This window comes from Sorex fumeus, unplaced genomic scaffold (genome assembly GCF_029834395.1).
Source record: "Sorex fumeus unplaced genomic scaffold, SorFum_2.1 ptg000038l, whole genome shotgun sequence".
NCBI classification, from domain to species: Eukaryota; Metazoa; Chordata; class Mammalia; order Eulipotyphla; family Soricidae; genus Sorex; species Sorex fumeus.
In genome coordinates this window covers 6158402-6166014 of record NW_026606095.1, presented here as the reverse complement: position 1 = coordinate 6166014, position 7613 = coordinate 6158402, and the positions used below count along the sequence as shown (strand labels likewise).

General features: G+C 41.0%; 1 protein-coding gene across 1 annotated transcript; it reads left to right on the top strand.

Moving 5' to 3' along the window:
* The first annotated feature begins 933 nt into the window (after positions 1-933).
* Positions 934-4574, top strand: GCNT1 (glucosaminyl (N-acetyl) transferase 1). Its single transcript, XM_056118785.1, has 2 exons — positions 934-1050; positions 2401-4574. Exon 2 carries the CDS (start codon positions 2541-2543, stop codon positions 3822-3824), a length of 1284 nt encoding a protein of 427 aa, XP_055974760.1. The 5' UTR covers positions 934-1050; positions 2401-2540; the 3' UTR covers positions 3825-4574.
* The last annotated feature ends 3039 nt before the right edge of the window (positions 4575-7613 follow it).

The following is a 7613-nucleotide window of genomic DNA, read 5'->3' as shown; positions in this document are numbered from 1 at the left end:
TAACCCCCATAAGAACAGAGACTATAAAACCCAGCTCCCGGAAGAGAATGGCACAGAGTCTCCTGCCCCCGCGCCTGGCTGTCCTCGCCGGGGTCCCTTGGGGGGAGCGGGTTGAGTTTCCCTCCCCTCCCTGACCAGGGCTCCAGCAGCCGAAGACCTCCAGAACCAGCAACCACCATGCGGAGACCACTCTCCACACGCATGAAGGTACCAGCAGAGGAACAAAGGCATGCGGGTCCCGGGGCTGAGATCTCCAAGCCTGCTTGGATCGGGGCTGAGCGTCCTCCACCCAGATCCTCCAAATTCCAGTAGGCAGGGGTCACACCCACCAACTGGCCCCCTGGCACCGTGTAATCCCATCAACGGCCAAGACACAGAGACTAGAAAACCCAGCTACATCTTATCTCATTCCTACTTTGGACAAACTGGCAGGCTAGCCAGCGACATCTTATCTCATTCCTACTTTGGACAAACTGGCAGGCTACCGAATGTAATGTACCGAATGCGCCTGCCCACACGGCAGAGTCTGACAAACTCCCCATGGCGTACCCAATATGCCAAATACCAGTAACAATGATGGGTCTCATTCTCCTAATCCTGAAAGAGCCTTAAATATGGCACTTTAAAAAAAATCTCAGGGCTAGGATGAAGGAGATGTTACTGGGCCTGCTTGAGGCAATCGACGAACAACAGGATGGTCGTGATCATGAAAAACAGTAACAAAAGAAAAATAAAGAAATTAGGCAGCCATAATTTTGAAGGAAAAAGAGAAAAGTAGATATATACGATTAGCCCAATGAATTAGTCTAATGTGCATCGTGAGTGTGATGCTTATGTGTGTGTCTGTGTACCTGCCTCAGTCAATTTTCCTTTTCATTTTGCAGAATTTGTAAAAGCCAGCGGGGCTAGATCACCATTGTGGAATCCCAGGTACATTTGAGAAATCGACCCATGAGTGACAAGTGCCGTGTGTAACAGCAGCAGAGAACTGAATGCTCCCGACTCTCCTCAAGCCTAAATGATGACATTAGTCTACATATACTACTATTGGTTAGTTTTTCAAAAATATTATTACTACCCACCATTCATTTATCCACCGTTTATTTTCAAAGTAAATGTTTGAAAAGTCAAGTGTTAGTTCTGATGTTAGAGACTGTTTCAAATTTGTAAATCTGATATGGAGACAGTTGATGTATTTGACTTTCTTTGTTGAAAAAGCAGCATTTGAGCGCTGGAGTGATAGTACAGCAGGAAGGGCAATTGTTTTGCATATGGCCAACCTGGGTTTGATTCCTGATAGTCCCCTGAGGCCACCAAGAGTGATCTCTGAGCTTGGACCCAGGAATAATTTCTGATCACAGCCATGTGTGGTCCCAAAACCAAAACAAACAAAAAAAATCCCCTCACCAATGGCATTTATTAGAGAACAAATTAACAAGTATATAACTTTGTTAACTTGAAGCAATATTTAAAAGGTTTAGAAGCAGTTCATTACCTTTTTATTTATTTGGGGCCCACGTTCAGTGGTGCTTCAAAGCTATTCCCAAGGATGCTGAGGGGAGCAGGCAGTGCTAGGGATACAACTTGGGCTCCAACAAGCAAGGCATGCACTCCAGCCCCTAGTATTTTATATAATAATAGTGAGTTGGGGTCTTGTAATTAGATTATAGACAAAAAGTCTCTCACAAAAAGACTTTTATAAAATTACAATTTATATGCAACTGTTGTTTTTCTGCCACATTACTATAACCTGTTACCACTAATGTAGAAAATATAGGGCTGTGTCTTTTTTGGATTATGTATGACTTCTCTTTCTAAATGAATTAACTTTGCACAGTCTCAAAGCTGACCTTGTTTCTGCTGGGTCTTTTGGTGTGTACTTCCTTCCTTCAAAGATTCTTAAAGACACGCTATTTTTTTTTAAACCTTTCCTGAAGTATACCTCTCATTCTAAACTGGTAAAATCTTTGATCTCTTCAATTCCTGGAGCTTTCTGAATCCAGCTGATCAGCACTGATGGTAATCAGGAGGAAATCATTAGTAAAGACCTCAAATGCTCATTAGCAGATCAAAACCACACTAGCTATCTGGGATGTTCAATAATTATAGCCTTGGTCTTCAACTGTATTTTGTTTTCAACTTCTGAACATACCTGAGAGACAAAATGTTGATTGTAACATATTTCAGCAGATCCTTATACTCAGCTTCTTAAAAAACAAAACAAAACAAAACAAAACACAGATACCAGCATCAGCAGGTTTTTCTGTAATACTAACCCTTTCTGGTTGACTCACATTGTTTTTGTTTTAAACACTTTTCCTCATAGCAAAGATGACAATTTTTAAGACTAAGGTGTGATATACCATTTATAGGTGACCTTCATTTTTTTTTTTCTTTTAGGGGTAGTTTACACTGCAAGTTGCTTCTGGACTTCTACTAAATACGCCCTGACACCTCTCAGGTCATGGTGAAGGAAGATCATTGGTGCTGAGAGCCCAGCATTTCCTTAAACAGGGGTACGTTCCCAGTGGTTGTTTGAAATGCTGTGGAGGCTGCTACCCAGAAGACTTTTGTGTTTTCCCACTAAATACTTCATCTGGCTTCTTATTTTTTCCCTCGTCACTTTCACTATTCTAAGACTTCATCAAAAGCCATTTGTAAGTGTTCACCATCTGGAGCTGCGTGGTGAGAATCCTAGTAGTGACATTAATTGCACCAAAGTCTTGCAAGGCAATGAAGAGGAAATTGAAAAAGTCAAGCTTGAGCTCCTAACAGTGAAATTTCGAAAGCAACCTCGATGGACCACCTACGACTACATAAACATGACCAGCGATTGTACCTCTTTCATCAAGAGGCGCAAGTATTTCACCGAACCCCTCAGTAAGGAAGAGGCTGCGTTTCCAATAGCCTATTCGATAGTGGTCCATCATAAAATCGAAATGTTTGACAGGCTCCTGCGCGCGATCTATATGCCCCAGAATTTCTATTGCATTCATGTGGACAAAAAGTCGGAGGAATCCTTTCTGGAGGCGGTAACTGGCATTGCGTCCTGTTTCAGTAATGTGTTTGTAGCCAGCCGGCTGGAGAATGTAGTCTATGCTTCATGGAACCGTGTCCAGGCAGATCTCAACTGTATGCAGGACCTGTACAGCATGAGTGCGACTTGGAAGTACTTGATCAATCTTTGCGGTATGGATTTCCCTATCAAAACCAACCTGGAAATTGTCAGGAAGCTCAAGTCCTTGATGGGTGAAAACAACCTGGAGACAGAGAAAATGCCACACAATAAAAAGGAAAGGTGGAAGAAACACTACACAGTGGTCAATGGGAAGCTGACGAACACTGGCACCGACAAAGCGCCCCCTCCTCTTGAGACACCTCTCTTTTCCGGCAGTGCCTATTTTGTGGTTAGTAGGCAGTTTGTGGGGTATGTGTTAGAGAATGAAAGAATCCAAAGGTTTATGGAATGGGCAAAGGACACGTACAGCCCTGACGAGTATCTCTGGGCCACTATTCAGCGCATCCCCGAAGTCCCAGGCTCCGTGTCCTTAAGCCACAAGTATGACATGTCTGACATGCTTGCCATCGTTAGGTTTGTCAAGTGGCACTACTTTGAAGGTGATACTGCCAAGGGCGCTCCCTACCCCCCCTGCAACGGGGTCCATGTGCGCTCCGTGTGCATCTTTGGAGCAGGTGATTTGAAGTGGATGCTGGGCACCCACCATTTATTTGCCAATAAATTTGACACAGATGTTGACCTTTTTGCCATCCAATGCCTGGATGAACATCTTCGGCATAAAGCCCTGCAGGCATTGAAATACTGACCACTGCAGGGAGTTTTAGGAACAGGAAGAGGCCTAAGTGGTGGCCTTACCCGGATCTTCTGTCCTGATCCCAAGCATTAACAGAGGGTGCTCACAGGGCAATCAAGTTGTGTGGTTTCTGCAATGCACAGTTGGTGAAAGAGCATGTGGCACTGAACACCGAGCTTGTATCAGTGCAGGGCACTGTGGGGCCAGGTTGCCTGGTGGCTGGCGAGAGGCAGAAGACAAACTGAACCTACTCAGAGAGCTCAGGGATGTGACACAATAGTGAGGTTTGACCTATGCCAAAATGCACATTGAGAGTTCTAAGGACGGTCGTTGTCCTTGCTCGAACAAATTTACAGCAATAACAAATCATGAGGGCGTGATTTCTCTTGTAGATTTAATGTGGAAATATGAAATTTGCCTGTTCTCTGAATGAGCTGGGTAAATAGTTTACTTTCTGCTGTAGCATCATGCCATGTGGGGTATCAGTCCACGTTTTCTCAGGGAACTTGATTGAAACATTATTTTTTTTTCTGGTGAGATTTTGCTTCTAAGAAATGTACATATGTTTTTAAAAGCAAAAAATGTTGATGATTTCTAGATTAGTTGATTCTATGAATCTTAGAAAAGCTGTCATTTTAGATTTGTGAAAAATGTTAAGGTACCCTTTTTAATATGATTGTTTCTATGAATAACACTTTATTTTTCCAAACACTTGTGTCTTCTTCCTTTTGGAATCCCAAGGCACCTGCTAGCAAGATGTATTTAAAACGAAAACAAACAAACCCATGTTGTTTTGTTTTGTTGTGTTGCTGGGGATAAAAAGACCTATTTTCTTAGTTTTGTATTGTTGCCTTAGTTCTCATAAGTGATCCGATTGATGGTTATTGGTATAAAGAGCTGACAAAGGAGGTCTGGGAGGAGGTTCAGATATACACTGTATCTGAGGCATGTGGTGTGTGTTAGCCAGCAGTTGGCACCATCTCCAGAAATGAATACTCTGTCATCCCAGGTTTTGCTTCCTCAGGCATCTAACAACATGGAAGGCTCTGGTATCTGCCCTCCCTGATTCTTCTGCTCACCCAACACTGCTGCCTGTGGGTGGTTCTGAACCCACTGGATCTTAACTTTTGGCTTTTCCTGGGATCTTCCATGAAGAGGGAATAGGTGTGCTTTTTTCTGAGGCATACTTGAAGGCTGAGAACCGCAAAGGAACAGAAGGTTTGAGATTGGATTTTCTTAGTATTGATAGTCAAAGCATTTGATTTTCACTCCACATCTTCACCCAAAGAGAGCTGAGTGATTCTCACGCTGTCTCGAGTCCCGGGGATGCACTTAGCAGTGCAACACCTGCCTTGCACATGTGAGACCTTAGATTCAATCCGTAGCTCTGCAAAAGATATACAGCGTAGTCAAAGTAAATGAAGATTTAAAAAATAAGAGACTTGCTCTTTTGCTAAGCAGAAAACTCTTCAGCCAAAGATCACACAAGAAACGTGAAGCTTTATTATTTTGTTGAAACTTTGAGAACAAGAACCAAAACATCTACTTTATTTCTAAGCCTAGTAAAGGAAGAGTGCTTTATGAGAAATTAACATCAATAGGCTATTTCACGGCATTCTATTGAGAAAACGGCTTCCATTCCTCAGAGTTCAAAAATATTCTTATTTTGTGGAAATTTTGGGGATTCTCTTCCTCCTTAGTGGAAACTCTGTGTTTTTGTATGCTTATCTTGCTTATAAATCTTTCCTCAGTGCATCGCGGTGTTTTGCAGAGTTTAGCTCTCAGCCAATATTAGACCAAGAGCTCCTTCGGTTTGGACTTGATAAGTGATGTCAATGAGGGCATTTTATGCACAGTTAAGTCTCTAATAGCTTCTAAACCCATTTCTCTTAATTTATTTTTTTTGTTTCTTTTTTCCTTGTTTATGGTGCTCAGGATTTATTCCTGGCTCTGTGCTCAGGAGTCATTCCTGGAGGGTTTGTGGAACCCAATGAACCTGGGTTAGCCGCGTGCTAGCTCCTTGCCCCTCTAACTCCATTTGTCCTTTTAATTTTGAGTGTTTTTTATTATTTGTGAGTATTTATCCTATTTTACTTAGATGAAAAGGTTTTACCGTTAAGTTAGGGTACTTTTTTTTTTAACTCTGAAACCAATAATTTCTCATGACACATATTTTGTACCTGTGTCTTTTATTTATAACTTGATTAAAAATAAAACATTTACAGATCAGAGCTGGAGAGATAGTACAGGAGGTAAGGCATTTGCCTTGAATGTGGCAACCCTGATTTGAATCCCTGGCACTACATGTTCCCCTGAGAACTGCCGAGGGTCATTTCAGGGCCCCAAGCAAGCAATTACCTCAAAGCACAGCCAGATGTGACCTCCAAACAAACAAAAAACCAAACTCCACTTTCCAAAAAATACACAGATCTTCAGAAAAGTTTAAAACTGAAGTACAGTGAATATTGCTTGGCTTGTGTTAATTCCACCTCTCATTTAAATTATATGGAATTTTTTATTTTAGCCAAAATAAGATTAAAAATTATAAATAATCAGAGTTGTGTCTCCTAATGTTCTTATTCTCTACCAGAAATATAAAATACCAGATACGAAAGCCTTTGTCCCCCAAACCATACACTAATTTTGGGGATCAGTTATATTTTATGCACCTGTGATACCTCATCTTTCTAGAATGGCACTTATTAAAGTGCCACAAATTGTTGAAATGCCTGTTATTAAAATATCATTGTTAATACTTGTTACGTAGAATTAATTTATTGGGACTCAGTTTTATGCTTTTCACTATAACTTAAAGCAAATATAATATACAACTGCAACAGGCAATTTTAAGAATCAAAAGGATGGTTTCAAAAGGAAACCCATAGTTTATTCAAGAGGCACAGAAAAGAAAGCTTTGGGGGGAGGCTGGAGTGACAGCACAGCGGATAGGGCGTTTGCCTTGCATGTGGTGACCCAGGTTCAATTCCCAGCATCCCATATGGTCCCCTGAGCACCGCCAGGGGTAATTCCTGAGTGCAGAGCCAGGAGTAACCCCTGAGCATCGCCGGGTGTGACCCCCCAAAAGAAATTAAAAAAAGAGAAAGCTTTGAGGCTGGAGAGATAGTTTAGGGGTTAAGGTGCTTGCCTTATACACAACTGACCTAGTTTTATCCCTAGCACCCATATGTCCTCCAAGCCTTTCAAGGAGTGATTACTAAGCACAGAACCAGGAACACCACTGAATATGGCCCAAACCCTTACTTCCCCCACAAAAATGCAAGTTCTTTGGGAATGATAGAAATTATATAGATTAGTTTTATATGTATGTTATTGAACATATATTTTTACTGTCATTCAAGGCCTTTTATATGGAATTTATTAGAAATAACGTTAAAGAACTCCTTAAATATGTAAAAACTTTAATTTTGTGATGCAAGGAATCTAGTTAACTAAGTACTGTATGAGAAAAGTAAAAAATATGTTTATATATATATCTGTATTATTAAGAAGGAATCAATTCTCTTGTATCTGTACCTAGATTTTTCCACACTATGGTAAATATCCATCAGGACTTGAAAAAGCAGAGAATGTTGTTTCTAAACCTGTATTTGTATAATTTATCAAGCACAATTCACTTAAATGACATCAATGGATTTGCTGTTGCAGTTTTTTGGGGAGTGGCTTGGAGAAAGCTAAATGTTAGTTAATTTAACTGTCAGTGGAACTGGACATTCTCAGTTGTCTTAGAAAACTAAAAATCATTTCTCATGTTAAATATCAAGCAAAGCCACTACTTTCTTT

Coding starts and splice junctions, on each gene's coding strand:
- GCNT1 (XM_056118785.1), top strand. CDS start 2,541: ATGCTGTGGAGGCTGCTACCCAGAAGACTTTTGTGTTTTCCCACTAAA.